At 41.1% G+C, this 19,679-nt stretch overlaps 1 protein-coding gene across 3 annotated transcripts in view; it reads left to right on the top strand.

Moving 5' to 3' along the window:
* Positions 1 to 14,374, top strand: part of cyth1a (cytohesin 1a) — a 200,101-nt gene extending 185,727 nt beyond the window's left edge. For all 3 annotated transcript variants that reach the window (XM_060901458.1, XM_060901459.1, XM_060901460.1), the window contains one exon: positions 10,935 to 14,374. In XM_060901458.1, coding sequence (XP_060757441.1) covers positions 10,935 to 11,013 — 79 coding nt within the window. In that variant the 3' untranslated portion in view covers positions 11,014 to 14,374. The remainder of the gene's footprint in view (positions 1 to 10,934) is intronic.
* Positions 14,375 to 19,679: the final 5,305 nt, after the last annotated feature.

The raw sequence follows: 19,679 nt of genomic DNA, 5'->3' as shown, positions 1-19,679 counted from the left end.
TTTTGAGATGTGTGTGTGTGTGTGTGTGTATATATATATAAAATCTCCTTCTCACCCCCGGTGGGGGGGGTGGTATCCATGTCATCCTCAAGCTCGGGTCCTCTACCAGAGGCCTGGGAGTTTGAGGGTTCTGCGCAGTATCTTCGATGTTCCTAGTACTGCGCTCTTCTAGACTGAGGCTTCAGATGTTGTTCCTGCGATTTGCTGGAGCCACTCTCCCAGTTTGGGGGTTACTGCCCCAAGTGCCCCCACTACCACGGGGACCACGCAGCCCTTGACCTTCCACATCCGTTCCAGCTGCTCTTTCAACCCTTGATACTTCTCAAGTTTCTCATGTTCCTTCTTCCTGATGTTGGCGTCAGCTGGGATCGCCACATCTATCACCACCACCCTCTTCTGCTCTTTGTCCACCACCACTATGTCCAGTTGGTTAGCCAGGATCTGTTTGTCAGTCTGGAAGCTGAAGTCCCACAGAACCTTGGCCCTGTTGTTCTCAGCCACCTTCTGTGGTATGGCCCATTGTGACTTGGGTACTTCTATTCCATACTGGTTGCAGATGTTCCTGTATACTATCCCAGCCACTTGGTTGTGCCTCTCCATGTATGCTGATCCAGCTAGCATCTTACACCCTGCTACTATGTGCTGGACTGTTTCAGGGGCTTCTTTGCACAGTTTGCATCTTGGGTCTGATCTATTCTGGTAGATCCTGGCCTCTATGGCTCTTGTGCTTATGGCCTGTTCTTGTGCTGCCATGATTAGTGCCTCTGTGCTGTCTGTCAGTCCTGCATTATCCAGCCACTGGTAGGATTTCTTGATATCAGCCACTTCCTCTATCTGACGGTGGTACATACCATGTAGGGGTTTGTCCCTCCAGGTTGTCTGTTCCTCCTCCTCCTCCTCCTCTGCGCTCTCATCAGGGTTCTGCTGCCTGAGACATTCACTTAGCAGTTCATCTTTTGGGGCCATCTTTCTGATGTATTCTCGGATTTTCGATGTTTCATCCTGGACCGTGGTCTTGACGCTCACTAGCCCTCGGCTTCCCTCTTTCCGCTTAGTGTATAGTCTCTGGGTGCTGGACTTGGGGTGGAACCCTCCATGCATGGTGAGGAGCTTTCTAGTCTTGATATCTGTGGCTTCTATCTCCTCCTTTGGCCAGTTTATGATACCAGCGGGGTATCTGATGACTGGTAGTGCGTACATGTTGATGGCTCGGCCCTTGTTCTTACCATTCAGCTGACTTTTCAGGACCAGCCTTACTCTCTGGAGGTATTTGGCTGTGGTTGACTTCCTTGTGGCCTCTTCATGGTTTCCATTAGCCTGTGGGATGCCAAGGTACTTGTAGCTGTCTTGGATATCACCTATGTTGCCCTCTGGTAGGTCAATCCCCTCAGTCCGGACCATCTTGCCTCTCTTTGAGACCATCCGGCCACACTTGTCCAATCCGAATGACATCCCTATGTCATCGCTGTAGATCTGGGTGGTGTGGATCAGCGAGTCTATTTCTCGCTCATTCCTGGCATACAGCTTGATGTCATCCATGTAGAGCAGGTGGCTGATTGTTGCCCCACTACGGAATCGGTACCCGTAGCCGCTCTTCGTGATGATCTGACTGAGGGGGTTCAGGCCTATGCAGAACAGCAGTGGTGATAGCGCATCTCCTTGGTATATGCCGCACTTGATGTTGACTTGGGCAATGGGTTTTGAGTTGGCCTCTAGGGTTGTCTTCCACATTTCCATTGGGTTCTGGATGAAGGTTGATCTTATACAGTTCCAGACATTCCAGTATCCATGTGTGTGGCATTGAGTTGTAGGCTTTCTTGTAGTCAATCCAGGCAGTGCACAGGTTGGCCTGTCTCTTCTTACAGTCTCGGGTGACTGTTCTATCGACCAGTAGCTGGTGCTTGGCTCCTCTGGTGTTACTGCCAATCCCTTTCTGTGCCTCGCTCATGTATTGAGCCACATGCTTACTCATTTTTGCCAGAATGATGCCTGACAGGGCCTTCCATGTTGTGCAGAGACAGGTAATTGGCCGGTAGTTGGATGGGATGGGTCCCTTCTGGGGGTCCTTCATGATTAGGACTGTCCTGCCTTGGGTTAGCCATTCTGGGTGGGTCTCATCCCTCAGCAGCTGGTTCATCTGTGCTGCTAGGCATTCATGGAGTGCAGTTAGCTTCTTCAGCCAGTACGTATGGATCATATCGGGGCCTGGTGCTGTCCAGCAGTGTATTTTTCCACCTCAGCTCTTGGTGGGTCTGACCGGTTGTTGTTCCCCTGCCACTGAGAGTACACCTTGGCTGGTTCAGTGGAGAACAGCTTGTTTATTCTTCAACCGGGTGGCCAGACCCCACCTTGTGTCCAAGCATCTCCATGATTACTGTTGCTGTACTGTGTATCAGCTTGTTGCTCTCAGTGATGGTTCTTGTGGAGATTGTCTTCAGAGCAGCATTCACATCTACTAGTAGGTACTTGGCAACTCAGCTTCGGTATTGGTCGGGGGCTCCAGGTTTCCAGTTGGGTCACGATCTTCCTTCTCAGGTCAGCAGCTCTTGTGTTGAGGCTATTAGCTGTTGGGGCCTGGTACCCAATCTCTGGTTGTGGGGATGATGATGACATCTCCCCGCTGACCTGTCTTCCTGGCTCCCCCTTGCCGTAGCATCGTTGTTGTATTTCATTAATCTCTAGTTGTGATGGTAGATTTCGATTACGGATGTTGGAACACTGGGCTAATAGCTGTTTCTTTGTTAGCCTTGATTGTGGGTTTCGAAGTATCCAATGGTCCCACATTCGCTGCATGTATCCTCTCTCTGGGATTGCTTGTATAGTAGCATTCCAGCAAATCCGTATTTTCTGTCCTCGTCCATCGATGTCTTGTCCATTTCTCATCAGTTTGCCCTGGTTCCCTAGCAACTGACGCAGACCTTGTTGACCCGGGCGACGTCTGAGCCGGTATGACTCTATCAGTTATGTCTTCACTCATTCCTGAGGTAGGCTGATATATCATGAGGGGTCTTGCCTAAGGACCCTTACTGGATGATGTTTTGCCCCGACCAGGATTCGAACCCCGATCTCCCGCGTCGTAGTCAGTGAGCATTACCACTGTACTATCCGGCTGATAGTATTATTTATATATATATATATATATATACAGTGCTCAGCGTAAATGAGTACACCCCCTTTGAAAAGTAACATTTTAAACAAAATATCAATGAACACAAACAATTTCCAAAATGTTGACCAGACAAAGTTTAATATAACATCTGTTTAACTTATAACGTGAAAGTAAGGTTAATAATATAACTTAGATTACACATTTTTTCAGTTTTACTCAAATTAGGGTGGTGCAAAAATGAGTACACCCCACAACAAAAACTACTACATCTAGTACTTTGTAAGGCCTCCATGATTTTTAATGACAGCACCAAGTCTTCTAGGCATGGAATGAACAAGTTGGCGACATTTTGCAACATCAATCTTTTTCCATTCTTCAACAATGACCTCTTTTATGCCGCTTTTCCACTACAAACGCGGCTGAGTCGGGCTGAGCCGTGCCGTGCTGAATTGGGCTGAGTCGAGCTGAGTGGGGCTGTTGGAGTTGCATTTCGACTACAACCGCGCTGAACCGTGCTGGCTGGAAGTGGGTGGACACATTGGGTGGAGTTAGCGAAAGTGGGTGGACGTCACGTGATGTCGTTAAGCAGCGCAAACAGTGACATCAGTGAGCTTTTAAGTGGTAGTCTCACGACCCGGATAGTAAACAATAAACATGGAGTACATGGAGCTTGGTCTTGGTGCTGTGGCTTGTTGTCACCGACAACGCCAACAGATACTGGCAAGAGCGTATAGATGAGGCGAGGCGCATAAGGCTTCATAATTCTCGTAATTCGTAATTCTTCTCCTTCCGGGTTTACGGTGTTTACATATCCCAGCGTGCTCGCGGGGCGTGTGTGGGCATGTGAGGACACTCCTCCTCACCAATCAGTGCACAGGGGAGTGTCTGCTCACGCCCCCAGCCTCACTCGGCACGGTTTGGCTCGCTTCAGTCCTACTCCAAAACGGTGCGAGTTTTAGGGGCTAAGCAGGGCTGAAGCGAGCTGAGTCGTGCTGTTTTTTGGTAGTCGAAACGCGAGCCGTGTCGGGCTAAAGTGAGCTGAAAAAGGGTAGTGGAAAAGGGCCATTAGTGACTGAATGCTGGATGGAGAGTGATGCTCAACTTGTGTTTTCAGAATTCCCCATAGGTGTTCAATTGGGTTCAGATCAGGAGCCATACTTGGCCGCTAAATCACTTTCACCCTGTTCTTCTTCAGAAATCCAACAGTGGCCTTAGATGTGTGTTTAGGATCATTATCATGTTGGAAAAGTGCATGACAACCAAGGGCACGGAGTGATGGTAGCATCTTCTCTTTCAGTATAGAGCAATACATCTGTGAATTCATGATGCCATTAATGAAATGCAGCTCCCCGACACCAGCAGCACTCATGCAGCCCCACATAAGGACACTGCCACCACCAGGTTTCACTGTAGGCACCATACATTTTTCTTTGTATTCCTCACCTTTGCAACGCCATACAGTTTTGAAGCCATCAGTTCCAAAAACATTTATCTTGGTCTGATCACTCCAGAGTATAGAGTCCCAGTAGTCTTCATCTTTGTCAGCATGGGCCCTGGCAAACTCTAGGCAGGCTTTTTTGTGCCTGGGCTTTAGGAGAGGCTTCTTTCGTAGACGGCATCCATGCATGCCATTCCTCTGCAGTGTACACCCTATTGTGTCACGGGAAATAGTCACCTCAGTTCGGCTTTCTACTTCTTTAGATAACTGCAGTGAACTTGCACGCCGATTTTCTTCAACCCTTCTCATCAGAAGACACTCCTGTCGAGCTGTTAACTTCCGTGGATGACCTGGACGTCTCTGTGAGATGGTTGCAGTTCCATCTTTCTTAAATTTTTGTACCACTTTTGCTACAGTATTCTGACTGATAAGTAAAGCTTTGCTGATCTTCTTGTTGCCTTCACCTTTGTGGCGTAAAGAAATTATTTTCTTTGGGGAATTCTGAAGAGAAGTTGAGTATCACTCTCCATCCAGCATCCAGTCACTAAAAGAGGTCATTGTTGAAGAATGGAAAAAGATTGATGTTGCAAAATGTCGCAAACTTGTTCATTCCATGCCTAGAAGACTTGGTGCTGTCATTAAAAATCATGGAGGCCATACAAAGTACTAGATGTAGTAGTTTTTGTTGTGGGGTGTACTCATTTTTGCACCACCCTAATTTGAGTAAAATTGAAAAATGTGTAATCTAAGTTATATTATTAACCTTATTTTCACGTTATAAGTTAAACAGATGTTATATTAAACTTTGTCTTGTCAACATTTTGGAAATTGTTTGTGTTCACGGAGATATTGCTTAAAAGGTTACTTTTCAAAGGGGGTGTACTCATTTACGCTGAGCACTGTGTGTGTGTGTGTATATATATATATATATATATATATATATATATATATATATATATACCGGTGTGTGTGTGTGTGTGTATGTATGTGTGTGTGTATATATATATATATATATATATATACACACACACACATTTATTTTGTTTTTAGACTGTGGGGGAAACCGGAGCACCCGGAGGAAACCCACGCGGACACGGGGAGAACATGCAAACTCCACACAGAAAGGCCCTCGCCGGCCACGGGGCTCGAACCCGGACCTTCTTGCTGTGAGGCGACAGCGCTAACCACTACACCACCGTGTCCGCGTGGGTTTCCTCCGGGTGCTCCGGTTTCCCCCACAGTCCAAAGACATGCAGGTTAGGTTAACTGGTGACTCTAAATTGACCGTAGGTGTGAGTGTGAATGGTTGTCTGTGTCAGCCCTGTGATGACCTGGCAACTTGTCCAGGGTGTACCCCGCCTTTCGCCCGTAGTCAGCTGAGATAGGCTTCAGCTTGCCTGCGACCCTGTAGAAGGATAAAGCGGCTACAGATAATGAGATGAGATGAGACATTTATTTTGTGTGAGCGCCCTCCACAATTATTGACACCCCTCGTTAAGGTATGTTGTTAGGCTTTTAATAATTTTTTTTGTTAAATAATATAGGACAATAATGCAAAAAAAAGAGAAAAATCCAACCTTTAATTCAAGTGCATTTATTCAGTGGGAAAAAAAATCCCACATTCAGGGATGAGTTTTCCGCTTTTTGACGGATTTCCGCTTTTTCTGAGTAAAAAACAACCTTTTTATATTTTGCCAAATCCATTAAGAATTTTTTTAATTAATTGAGGGGGGGGTTGGGGTATGTTCTTTCATGTTGTTCAAACTTCAACGATGTTTACACATTATTTGTAAGTCGCCATCTTTCGTCTCGTTGAATGTGATGTAAAATTCGTGTTATCTACATTGTTATTGGTCAAAACATCGATGTCGAGACCATAATAGCCAATAAGAACAGTTTTTACAAAGATACCCACATCCGTTTTCTTTTATCAAAACTGACACATGTTCGTGAGCTGCATATCAAAAATACGCTCTTCTAATTGGCATGTTTTCTCAAGATGCCGAATACTATTGACAAGCAAGATGAAGCGAAGGTACGTGAAATTGATGCTGGTATAAAAAAAGTTTAGCAAAGCAAGAGGGGAGTGTGAGAGAGCAGAAGAGAGCTAGGTTAGAGCATGTAAAAACACAGGAGGAGCTGGCTAATGAAAGGAAAAGGAAAAAAGAGAGGACTAATGAGCTTTTGGCTTTGGCCAAGAAGCTGAAGAATTATTCTCAATGATCTAATGAAAATTTGTTTAAAAAATAACTGGGAACTGTAAACAACTTTTAACTGTAAAAAGTGTGAATAGACATGTGCTCTTCCTTTTGAAGAAAACATACAAGTGATGTGGACAATAAGATAAAGACAGTCCCCATAAAATATGCATTTGTTTGATTCAATACATTGAATATATGATAACTTGAATTATAGCTGACAGTGTTGATAACTGTATAACTTTAAAGTTTAAATAGACATTGTGAAGAAATCATATACAAGTAATGTGGACGTTAGGAAAAGGTCAGTCTTGATAAGATATATAAATGTTTTTATTTAATTCAATATATTGAATATTTTAAAATTTGAATTATTAATGGAACTGTAAATAACTGAATTTTAATGGACGTTTTTTCGAAAAACAAGTGATGTTGACAATGAGTAATAACCAGTCCCCATAAAATGTACATATTATTTTGAATTAATGCAATACACATTGATTTTGATACATATTGTTCTATATAATAGTGTTTTTATTTCAATAAGTATGAAAATAGGTATCAGGTGTTTTAATTAACTACAGCTCAGATTGCAGGAAATGGGGTGTGTAAGGTCTCATTTTGAAAAAAATTTCACAGGGAGTGTCCCCCTGGACCCCCCCTTATTACTTCAGGCGCCTTCGGCGCCCTCAGGACATTTTACAGATTTTCTGCTTTTTTCATCAGGATCCACTCTCATCCCTGAACATTAAGAAATTATTATTTTACATGAAATCATGTGTGCCACAATTATTGGCACCCCTGATGTTAATACTTTGTCCAACTTCCTTTTGCCAACAAGACAGCACTTAATATTCTCCTGTAACATTTCACATGATGGGAGAATACAAAGAAAGGGATATTCGACCATTCCTTTTTGCACAATCTCTCTAAATCATCCAGAGTCCTGGGTCCTCTCCTGTGCACTCTCCTCTTCAGCTCACCCCACAGGTTTTCAATTGTGTTGAGGTCTGGGGACTGAGATGGCCATGGGAGGAGCTTGATTTTGTGTCTTTTGAACCATTTTTGTGTAGATTTGGCCACATGTTTAGGGTCATTATCTTTCTGAAAGACCCAGTGATGACCCATCTTCAGCTTTCGGGCAGAGGCCACCAGATTTTGATTTAAAATGTCCTGGTATTTCAAAGAGTTCATGATGCCATGCACCCTCACAAGGTTCCCGGGGCCTTTGGAAGAGAAACAGGCCCACGGCATCACCGATCCTCCCCCATACTTCACAGTGGGCATGAGGTACTTTTCCGCATACTCATCTTTTGTGATGCATTAGTGTTTGTTGCCAAAAAGCTCTATCTTGGTCTCATCTGACCAAAGCACACGGTCCCAGTACCACTTAGCAAACTCCAGACATTTACGTTTATGCTTGTGAGAAAAGGCTTTTTCTGTGCATGCCTCCCAAACAGCTTGTTTGCATGTAGATAGCACCTGATGGTTGTTATGGAGACTTTGTGACCCCAAGATGCTACTCTTTGATGCAATTCTCTAACAGTGAGCTTTGGAGAACTTTTTACTTCTCTTACCATCCTCCTCACTGTGCATGGTGGCAAGATAAACTTGCATAAGGATGCACTGTCCAGGCTTGTTTGCCACTGTTCCAGTTGTTTAAAACTTCTTGATGATTCCTCTGAGTGTAGATATGGGCAGGTGTAAGTGAGTGGCTATCTTCTTGTAGCCATTGCCTGACTTATGAAGGTCGACACACATCTGCCTTACTTGAATGGTGTGTTCTCTTGTCTTTCCCATGTTAAAGAGTGGATAAGAGAAATGGGCCTCTGTGTCACATCATATTTGTACCCTAGGGAAACAGGATGTGATGAATTACTAATTAAAGGTTCCTAGATACTCTAGGGAAACTCCTAGATACCCTAGGGAAACAGGATGTGATGAATTACTAATTAAAGGTTCCTAGATACTCTGATCAATTTCATAAACTACAGTAGAAATGACAAATGCTTAAATTACATTTATTTTCTAGGAATTATGGGTGCCAATAATTGTGGAACAGGTGATTTTTATGAAAAATAATTATTTCTTAGGGATTTATTTTTATTATTTTTAATTCACTTGAGTTAAAGGTTACATTTTTCTACAATTTTCAGCGTGAGATTATGCTTCTACAATAAAAATTTAATTTATTTTAAGGCTTTTAACACATCTTAACCAGGGGTGCCAATAATTGTGGAGGGCGGTGTGTGTGTGTGTGTGGCACCACCCATCCCTATGTTTCAATTACAAAATAACCTTTTTTCCATGTCACTTTTCTCATCTAAACTGTCTTTCCATCTACAGTATCTAATTCGAACAGTTAGTCTTGCACCATGTTGTAAGAAAACGTCGATGCCCTTGGGAATGAATTATTGACAGCCTTGGTGACGCGCTGGATCTTTACTGTGCAGACTGTAGCTACAAATTTGACATGGCATAAGAATGTTCTTTTGTATAGAACGGAAGGGCATGGAGCCATGCTGTACATAATTTTTACAGTGCAGTTAGAAGTAAGTTTTCTGATTACACAGTAACTCTGGATGGCCTTTCTGTTTCTTCACGTGCAGCAGTAAAATACCTCTGAGTGATTATTGACCCCAGTCTTTAATTCAAAATTCACATTGATAACATTTACCCGGATAGCTTTCTTTCATCTCAGAAATATTGCTAAGATAAGAAATTTCATGTCACGACATGACACGGAAAAATTAGTTCATGCTTTCGTTACCTCCAGGTTGGATTATTGTAATGCCTTACTGTCTAGATGTTTCAATAAGTGCATAAACAAGCTCCAGTTAGTTCAAAATGCAGCAGCAAGAGTCCTTACTAGAACTATAAAATATGACCACATCACCCCTGTCTTATCCACACTGCATTGGCTCCCAATCAAATTTCATATCGATTATAAAATACTACTATTGACCTTTTAAAGCACTGAATGATCTTGCACCACAGTACCTGAGTGAACTTCTGGTCTTCTATGACCCGCCACGCCTACTTAGATCAAAAGATGCAGGCTATCTGCTGGTACCTCGTATAGTGAAGGCTACATCAGGGGGCAGAGCCTTTTCTTACAAAACCCCACAGTTATGGAACAGCCTTCCAAGTAGTGTTTGGGAATCAGACAGTCTCAGCGTTTAAGTCTAGGCTGAAAACATATCTGTTTAGTCAAGCCTTGTGTTAATGGTGTTTATGAGGTAAAGGAGTAGATCTGGAAAGTCGTCAGACATAGTGTTTTGGTCAACTGGGATGTATAGATGCTGTCAGTCCCCCACTCGCTTGCTCACTCGAGTTTGTTGACGGTGTAGTGGCTGGCTGCTTTATGTCCCGGGGCTCCCTCATGCCTGTGTTACCTTCTGGCTCTCCCCTTTTAGTTATGCTGTCGTAGTTAGTTGCCAGAGTACTTGTACTCAGTGCAATATGTATACTGTTCCTACTTATTCAGGTGACATTGGGCATACCTAACAACCTGTATTTTCTGTGTGTGTCCTGTCCCCCCCCCCAAATATCTGTCCCTCTGAATTACATGTCAATCCTGGGATCGAGATGCTGACCTCTTCTGCTCCTTGGACCTGCCTGATCCATCCTGGTGCCCTGTGTCTGGTTGGAGTCTCATCGCATTGCTCCATGTGGACACTTGAAAGTCACACCTGGAGGATGCTCTGGACACTTAGTCATGCTTTTATGGCTTTAGGACTGCAGTTGTCATGAACAGTTTTGCACTCAAGTTTCCATCAATGAGTTATAACATCAATGAAACTGACTTCATGTTAAAACTGTTCATGTTATAGTCATGTTGTCTGTTGTTGCCCAAATGAGGATGGGTTCCTCTCAAGGTTTCTTCCTCATGTCATCTGAGGGAGTTTTTCCTTGCCACTGTCGCTACAGGCTTGCTCATTGGGGATAGATTAGGGAAAAATTGTCATGTTTTTAAGTCGTTCAAATTCTGTAAAGCTGCTTTGTGACAATGTTTATTGTTAAAAGCGCTATATAAATAAACTTGACAGTCATTGGTCATTACTATACAATAATAAACCTGTGATTTGAATTACAAAATTAACACCTGATGCTCAACGGGATTCAAAAATTCACCAGTGTTATGGTATATTAGATCCCTGTGTGATATTTTCCATTTTCTCCTTCTCAGGGCGGCGATCAGCCGGGACCCATTCTACGAGATGCTGGCTGCTAGGAAGAAGAAAGTTTCCTCTATGAAGAGGCACTAAATCTGCTCAGGGCGATTCAGGGCTGTGTGAGTGCTCTCTCTCTAGTGGAGAGAACTGATACTTGCAGTGGGAGGATGAGACTGGTCTCCTTCCCACTGCTTATCCTCTTTCAATAATATAGTGTCTGTACTAGGACGAGAATGGGGTTTGAGGACTAAATAGGACATTGGAGATTGGAAAAAGCCATGACTACAGGCTCTGTAGTGTCCAGCAGGAACTGTGCCTCTGCTTCTCTTCCTGTTTAAATGTCCCTCACCTCTCCTGCATCTTGGGGGGGGGGTTGTGTGTGTGAGAGAGGTGGTCATTGTGCTTTGGGTTCTTCTCATGAAAATTCCCAAAGAATTAATCTCAGTCCTAATGCTAAACCAAAATGCACACTTTCTCTACCTTAATTCTATCTAGTTTCTGTCTATTCTGATCTCTTTCTTAAAGGAGATGCACAGAACCATGGCCTCACTTTTTGTTTATAAATGCCTTGAAACCTCAAGAATGGCATAGGAATAGTTTTAAGCATTAACAATAAATCTAATATAGTAATTTTTACGATTAAAATGATTCATATAGGTAGCTGTCTGAGTGAATGACCTCGACGACATCTGTGACGTCACCACAGGAAGGCTATCGGTCTCCTCGCCATTTCCGCTATACTAAAACACAGAGCTGACTGCAACTTCAAGCTAATTTATCGCCATGCCACGTAGATGTGTTGCTAGCGGGTGCAGCAACATGACAGAAGGTGGATTTGCGTTACATTTGTAGCCCAAGAATGTTCAAACTGCAAAGATCTGGACATGTTTTGCGAGAAGTTCATGGGCACATTGGGCACCTTCGAAGTGGTCTCTCCTCTGCTCTGCACATTTTACTGAAGACTCATACGAGACCTCTGATCTGTTGAGGAGCATTGACTATAAGCCCGTATTGAAAGAGGGTGCAGTACCAAGAAGAAAAGAAAACTACAAGTAAAGGAAAGTAAGTTCAGTTGCACCAGTTCTCCCGGAGCGTGAATCAAAGGTTGTTGCTAAAACCTGGAAAGGGATGGGACATGACATATTATCGCTCGGGCAGCGACCTTCCCACAGTTGTTGCTAAAACTGGTAACGTCCCAGGTTTTTGTAATTGCCTGAACCTAGCAGTAATGGTGGAGTATTCAGTATGGAGAAAATGGAGAATGAGTGGACCAGCCATCTGATTTCTCCTCTGGATATGCTTGCCTCAGCAGCAATATCTCGCCCTTATGTGGAAGAAGTGAATGAATGGAGAACTGAATGAACAACTGAAAAGTCAGATTGTTTCAAAACAATTGGCCACAAGATCGGCCTTCAAGAAGCGAGAACACAGACAGGTAAGCTGCGACTCTCATTTGGATACAGAACAACACTCGTCGTTTACCTGCATTTTGATTAATACATGTAACTTGTATTGTGTGTTTAAGTTACTGGTATAAGATTATTTAATTTGCTTCAGAATGTGATCGTCTCAGTTCATCTGATTTATTTAATTAGCCTTTTACTTTTTATCAGTGAAAATGCATGCATGCACATGTATGTTGTATAAGTTATAACACCTATCCTGTTTTAATGAGCGTCAACCCACAATCAATGAAGTCAAATCAGTCTTAGTTGAGCAAGTCGGTAACTGTATTTCTTACAGTCACCATAAATTTTTATTTATATGACTTTGGTCTATAGCTGTAAAAGGCCTCAGCCTTAAAACCGGTTCCTGCTGTGACGTCACACACTCGGCTGGCTGGCTCAGCAGGGGACATCTCGAGTGCCAATTTTGCGGTCGATTTTAACTCTCAAAAATGTATGGATTTTTTTTTTTAATTCCCATTTACGCAGCATACAAGAGTCAAGGATGGAGATACTGTCCACTCAGATATGTATTTAAAAATGAAGGTTCTGTGCATCTCCTTTAAACCTCTCTCTCTCTCTCTCTCTCTCTCTCTCTCTCTCTCTCTCTCTCTCACACACACACACGTTCTCATTTAATCAGCAGGTCTGACAATGTGGGTTACCAAAAAAAGGCCTCCTCTTGATTTCAAAGCAGGAAAGACCTTCTTTTATGCTTTTTTGCTAAGTACAGGCAATAAGTGTATTTTTTACATTTCTATATCCTCTGTATATTCTCTTTCTTCTCTTTTCGATTTGGTAAATGTCATTGTAAAGCACCACATGACAAATGGAAGTGTGTGCACAGTGTAGGATGTGGGGATTTACTCGTACACTATCTGGCCAAAAGTATGCAGACACGCACATCACGTCCATATGTGGGCCTTTCCCAAACTGTTGCCACAAAGTTAGAAGGGCACAGTTGTCTAGAATGTCTTTGTATGCTGTATCATTAAGCTTTCCCTTCACTGGAATTAGTCTAAACCGCTTTCCAGCATGACTATGCTCCTAGCTACACAGACTAAGCACCACATCTTCTTGCTCAACATTAGTGCCCTTGCTCTTTTATCTGGAATAGGCATAAATCCCCACATCCATGATTCAAGTTCAGAGGAGAGAGAGAAGGCTGTTATATCAAAGGGGAGATCAATTGGAAATGAATGTCCATGGGCTTGGAATTCAGTGTTCAACAAACATGTAAAGATGCAATGGTGTCCACATACTTTTGGCTATATGGTGTTTGTCAAGCTAGGAATTCTGATGTAGTGGGTGGGTGGGTGGGTGACATCCAGTTTCCTGTATGCTAAAAGGCTGAACTGTTCTAGAAATAGCACTTGTACTCTTTTGGGCTTCTTTGTGAATGCTAACTGTGTCATTTGTACTGAAATGTCACACAAAGTGTGGATCCCAAACTCTAAAACTACCTAATACTTAAATTTGCAAATTATCAAACCTAAGGTTAGGGATGAGCCCCAAGTTAATTTGATGCCATTACAGACAGGACTTGCTGCACCTTTATTGAGCTCTCATGTCTGAAGTAATGTGTGCTCGAAATATGTTACTGACCACAGAATGAACCTTTTCACCTGTGCATGCTTTAACTTTACTCTTTCCTTTCTGTTTCCTTTATTTACGATTTTACCAAGCTAGCAATTTCCATTCTCTGAGCAAAGTCATACATCTGAGCAGTATTTGTTTATTTATCAAGGATGTATATACTTCAGTGTATAGTGAGTATCTTTCTGCATTTTATATACAGTAAATGTGTGTAGCAAATTATTAGCCAAGTGTCATTCCCCCCCCCCTTTTTTCTCTTTTTTTCCCCCCTTTTTGTTCTTGTTGAAAGTGTACCCTTGGCCTCACAGGTGTGTGTGTGTGTGTGTGTGTGTGTGTGTGTGTGTGTGTGTGTGTGTGTGTGTGTGAGCTCAGCCATTTTTAGTAAAATTACAAAATAAAATCTAAACACAAAACACTGCGTCCTGCAATCATCTAAACTTGCATTATGGTTTCTGTGTCTGGATTCTCAGTTTTTCCTTCCACCTCCCAATCACATCTAGATGGCTTGCCTACTTCAGATTGCCCCCAAGATAGAACAAGTGTGTACTATGGACAGACATCACATCCAGGGTGTATTCCTGACTTGTACTCATTCAGGGTTCCCACAGGCCATGGAATTTCTGGAATATCATGTAATTTTAAAAAATATATTCCAGATATGAAAAGTCAGAGAATTCGATTTTTTTTAATGCCAAGTCGGTATGGATTATCAGAGAATTTTGTTTTAGCATGTGAAAATTTTAGTTGTCATTTATCAAAATGTGGTATTTTCCATGGAGTATTTTTCTTTATTTTACTGTTTTAGCAGTGAAAACTACGTTTTGTACTGAAAACATCTGTGAACTAGTAGATAAAGCCCGCAAATTGATGAGTTTAAAATACTGTGGCTGGTTTTTGTCTGCTCAGCACAAAGGCGGCCTGTTTTTTATGGAAAAAACAGGCCACCTTTGTGCTGTTTCCTTTGTGCTGTTTCATTATAGCTTATATGTTAATTTAGCTTTTTTTAAGTCAGCAAATTTGACATTTGACTCAGAGTGGGAACCCTGTCAAATGGGATAGATTCTGGCTCGATCAGGGTACAGAGGTTAATGAACATGAATGGATGAATTCATGAAGGAAAAAAGCATTTTAAAACATTGTACAGTGATTAAAAAAAATGTGATCACTAGGTGGCAGTGTTCTATCGTGTTTTTGCCCCAGGCACAGAGTGGTACTGCAGAAAAAGGCAATTCCCTTTAATCATAAAATCAAGCCACTGTAATTTTGTTTCCCAAGAAGAATCATTTGGCTGTTCTCCAAACTCTAATCTTTGATGTTATTGCCTGTCTCATTATCTTCACACCAATAAACGTGATATTGTTTGATATTTATGTTAACCAGGAGATGCTTTAATTCAGCACTCTCGTCCGTCTGATGCCTTTATCAATAGTTCATTATGATAATAATCATTACACTGACCTCAGGTGACTGCGAGCCGCAGGGTTTCATAAAGAACAAAAGACAAATTTTGTTCTTACACTTCCTGACAGCCTGGTTCATATGACTGGGAGTTGATTTTCAGTGCAGCAGTCAGCCACATGTAATTATGTCACATCTAACCCAATTTCACAGAGCTTCTGCAGTCAACATTTCTCTTCTCAGGAAAAGAGACAGGCAGGTCAGGAGTTGAATGAATGGATGGATGGATTCACTTCCTTTGTAGAATGAATTATTACATCATTCAACAGAAATTTGATTCAGCTCAGATATCATTCAAACACTACAAAGGGAAAAAAATGTATTTCTTTTTCCCTTCCATCTGATAAGAAGGAAGAAGGGACTGAAAGAACATTGTTTGAACTCTGCTATCTATTGAGTTGAGATGCTTTGATAAAGCAATCTCTGAAATTCCTGTTCATTGCTAGTTAGAAAGGAGACAAACATTCTAAAATTCATGCTTTTACACTTGAGCTCAGATGGTTAGGGCTGTTTCATTGCTTTGTTTATGCATAAGATGGTTTTTGAGAAACCAGGGTGTAGGTTTCAATTCACTGGGTACACAGGAATGAATGCCTGGAAGAATGCCTCTGTTTTATTTTTGTAATGTGGCTGTGCATGAGGACCAGCTGTTCCCACTGTTCAGAGTAACTGAGTGCAAAAAAAAAAAAAAAAAATTGCTATGGGTGTGTCCAGGACATCAGGAACAATTTGTACCCATGTACACTATCGGTCAAAAGGCTGGATGTGTAATAGTAATAACACTAACTCTATCAAACACATCAGGAGTTATAGAAGTCAAAACTAATAAATTACAAGATCAAAATATTTATATTTTAAATTCCTAACAGCATTTCCCCCCACTCAGTTTCTTGTTGGAGTTTCACTCAGTAGGCTTTTCAAAAAAGATCACACACAAATTGAGCTCCAATCTGCTTTTTTCCCTTTTTTTTAACTACTTAAAATATATTTAGATTCAGAAATTTATATGTAGACTATTCACTGTTTATACTTTTTACATTCTTTTTACAATACTTCACTATTTACATTTTTCTCAGACGTAAATTTCCTGTCTTCAAAATTTTATCAAAATACCTTTAAGACAATGAAAAATAAATATATAATCTTGTATTTCCTGAACTTTAACTGGTAGTGTACGTGATATGGAAAAAATATCTAATCAAATATTAAAATATTTATATAAAATTTTATATTGTAATATTACTTTTTTTATACATGGTATGAATCACAATATAATGTTGCTGAGGTTTTGTGAACAAAGTGCCACTACTGTATAGGTTCAGAGATTTTTGTCCAACATTCAGACTTTTTTTTTTTTTTTTTTATCTTTCATGCGGAAAAAAAGGAGTGAAAATGAAGCAACTGGTTTCTTGTGAATAGTTTTGAATGTATAGTTGGTGACTTTTTTTACAATGACGAAGAATTTCTGACCTACAGCAGAGTATGGGGTCATTTAAATCACAGTTTCAGTATCAGTACATCATGTATCCCTAAACCCTAATGCATGCTGTATCTAAAACCTCAGGGCTGAACGAACACCTACAGTTTTCAGTGAACTTAATGTTGATGACCTCAGCACTGAATTCCTACTGTAAACATAAATTATCTTCCACGGAGTTGTAACTTTTTGATTAGCCAGATTTCTGATGTTTCGCTGTGGATCAGTTCTTCTACTGCATGTAAGAGCTGCTCAGCTTTATTATATTCCCACTAATCTTGATTTGATCTTAAAATTCAAATTGGTTACTCTGAATTGCCCCAGGTGTGAATGAGTGTGTGTGTGGGGGGCCTGTACTCCTGCCACGTGCACTGGGTTTCTGGGATAGGTTTCAGGATCCACTGAGACCCTGACCAGGATAAAAAGTTTACTGAAGAAAACTGTGTGAATGTTAGGAGGTGGTCATGTTTTGGTGACCCATGAGTAAATCAGCACAACTATACTCGCACTACTACGTCATCCTTTAACAAAGTGTTGCAAGACAGAACCCTGAATGCTTTTGGCTTTTTGCTGCTTTCTGCACTACCATTAAACAAACTTTTTGAAAGTAAAATTAAAAAAAAAAAAAGTACACTCTTACAATATGCGTGCGCACACCCCCCCTCTTTATCCTATAATGCATCTTAATCATACTGCAACTCATCTGGCAGGTTTTTACAAGCAGAGGTGCTTGGCCCTGGGGAGTTTTAGAAGAGAGGAAATATTACTTTAATTTTCAGCACAACTAGACTCTGACACAGACAATATCATCCAAAATAAACATGCACTGTCAGAATGTGAATACATACTTGTATTTAAATGCTTGTAAAATATAAGAAAAATAAATTAAAATGAGAATATAAAGAAATAAAAGGTAGTCTAAAATGAAATAAATAACATGGGTTTGTAAACACCTGACCTGATCACACTCGTGAGCCTTCACTAAACTTGCCACAAAGATGGAAGCACAGAATTCTCGAGAATGTCTTTGTGTGTTTTTATACGTAGCATTAAGGTGTTCCTTCACTAGAATTAAGGCCCAAACATGTTCCAGCAAGACTATGTCCCTGTGCACAAAGCAAAATTCATGAAGACGTGTGACGTGGAGTGGAAGAATTCAAGTATTCTACACAGAGCCCTGACCTTGACTCCACTGAACACTTTTGGGATGAATGAGCTGGAACCCTGACTGCCTCTCAAGCTCCTCATCTACATCAAGTGCATGAGCTCACTAATGCTCTTGTGGCTGAATGAGCACAAATCCCCACAGTCACACTCCAAATTCTAGTGGAAAGCCTTCCCAGAAGACTGGAGGTTATTATAACAGCAAAGGAGGACTAAGTCTGGAATGGGATGTTGAGCAAGCACATATCACTGTAATGCTCAGGTGTCCACAAATTTTTGGTTTTGGTGTATACAGTAATAGTTAAAAGGAAATAGTGCAATAAAGATCCCTTAATATGCTGTTAGTATTGTGAGTGCAGTGAAGTGTGTATGAAGACCAGGAGGATGTGTGCCAGGCTGCCTTTTCCTTCATGCTGAAAATGCCCTTATACTCAGTCACACTTGTTGGTACTGGAGCTCTGCCATCAAAGCCAGGTGCTGTGTACAGACACACATTGTGTCTTGTACCACAAATGCATGAGATCATGTACAGCTTGGTTCTCAGAAGAGTGCCAAAATGCTATTTGACAGATATAAACCAATGTTTTGTTGATTTAATGACCTTTCTAGATGTGTGGCAGTGCCTTGTTTACTTCCAGATAGTTATTATTGAGCTTGGTGATCAAAAGTGGGAACTGCAACATTTGCTAATAGAGCCCAGGAAACATTGTGCAAGTTGAATCTACAACCCCGATTCCAAAAAAGTTGGGACAAAGTACAAATTGTAAATAAAAACGGAAAGCAATAATTTACAAATCTCAAAAACTGATATTGTATTCACAATAGAACATAGACAACATATCAAATGTCGAAAGTGAGACATTTTGAAATTTCATGCCAAATATTGGCTCATTTGAAATTTCATGACAGCAACACATCTCAAAAAAGTTGGGACAGGGGCAATAAGAGGCTGGAAAAGTTAAAGGTACAAAAAAGGAACAGCTGGAGGACCAAATTGCAACTCATTAGGTCAATTGGCAATAGGTCATTAACATGACTGGGTATAAAAAGAGCATCTTGGAGTGGCAGCGGCTCTCAGAAGTAAAGATGGGAACAGGATCACCAATCCCCCTAATTCTGCGCCTACAAATAGTGGAGCAATATCAGGAAGGAGTTCGACAGTGTAAAATTGCAAAGAGTTTGAACATACAGTTAGGTCCATAAATATTTGGACAGAGGCAACATTTTTCTAATTTTGGTTCTGTACATTACCACAATGAATTGTGAACAAAACAATTCAGATGCAGTTGAAGTTCAGACTTTCAGCTTGAATTCAGTGGGTTGAACAAAATGATTGCATAAAAATGTGAGGAACTAAAGCATTTTTTTTAACACAGTCCCTTCATTTCAGGGGCTCAAAAGTAATTGGACAAATTAAATAATTGTAAATAAAATGTTCATTTCTACAACCCTGATTCCAAAAAAGTTGGGACAAAGTACAAATTGTAAATAAAAATGGAATGCAATAATTTACAAATCTCAAAAACTGATATTGTATTCACAATAGAACATAGACAACATATCAAATGTCGAAAGTGAGACATTTTGAAATTTCATGACAGCAACACATCTCAAAAAAG

This window comes from Neoarius graeffei, chromosome 20 (assembly GCF_027579695.1).
Source record: "Neoarius graeffei isolate fNeoGra1 chromosome 20, fNeoGra1.pri, whole genome shotgun sequence".
NCBI lineage: Eukaryota > Metazoa > Chordata > Actinopteri > Siluriformes > Ariidae > Neoarius > Neoarius graeffei.
The sequence above is the reverse complement of the archived record's forward strand: the minus strand, read 5'-3'. Positions and strand labels throughout refer to the sequence as shown.